This window comes from Mixia osmundae, assembly GCF_000708205.1.
Source record: "Mixia osmundae IAM 14324 unplaced genomic scaffold scaffold_65, whole genome shotgun sequence".
Classification (NCBI taxonomy): domain Eukaryota; kingdom Fungi; phylum Basidiomycota; class Mixiomycetes; order Mixiales; family Mixiaceae; genus Mixia; species Mixia osmundae.
Genome location: NW_014575499.1, coordinates 1 through 323, shown reverse-complemented (window position 1 = coordinate 323; position 323 = coordinate 1). Strand labels below are relative to the sequence as shown.

At 41.2% G+C, this 323-nt stretch overlaps 1 protein-coding gene across 1 annotated transcript; it reads right to left on the bottom strand.

The window, feature by feature from the left end:
- Positions 1-29: 29 nt before the first annotated feature.
- On the bottom strand, positions 30-323 carry L969DRAFT_26924 (uncharacterized protein; the record flags this gene model as incomplete). Its single annotated transcript, XM_014709164.1, has 1 exon — positions 30-323. A coding segment is annotated over one exon (294 nt), but the record flags the coding sequence as incomplete, so codon positions are not given.

Below are 323 nucleotides of genomic sequence, written 5' to 3'. Positions count from 1 at the left end.
TTTGCGGTCCGAGGTTACCTCGGACCGCAAAAAAAAAATAAGCAAAACCAGAGTAACAAAAAGTAAAAATAAGTAAAATAAGTAAAAGGAAAGGAATAAAAAAGTAAAAGGAATAAGGGTCCGAGGGGACCTCGGACCGCAAAAATAAAAGACTCCAACTGGGGGCAAATAAGGAGTAATGATGTTAGATAAGTAAAAAGGCTCTGGTAGCTTAGTGGTAAAGTACAATACTGAAGATATTGGGAGCGTAAGTTCGATTCTTGCCCGGAGCAAACTTTTGCATACCTTTTGCTGCAATACAAGGGCTGGGCAGCTGGGTCCCC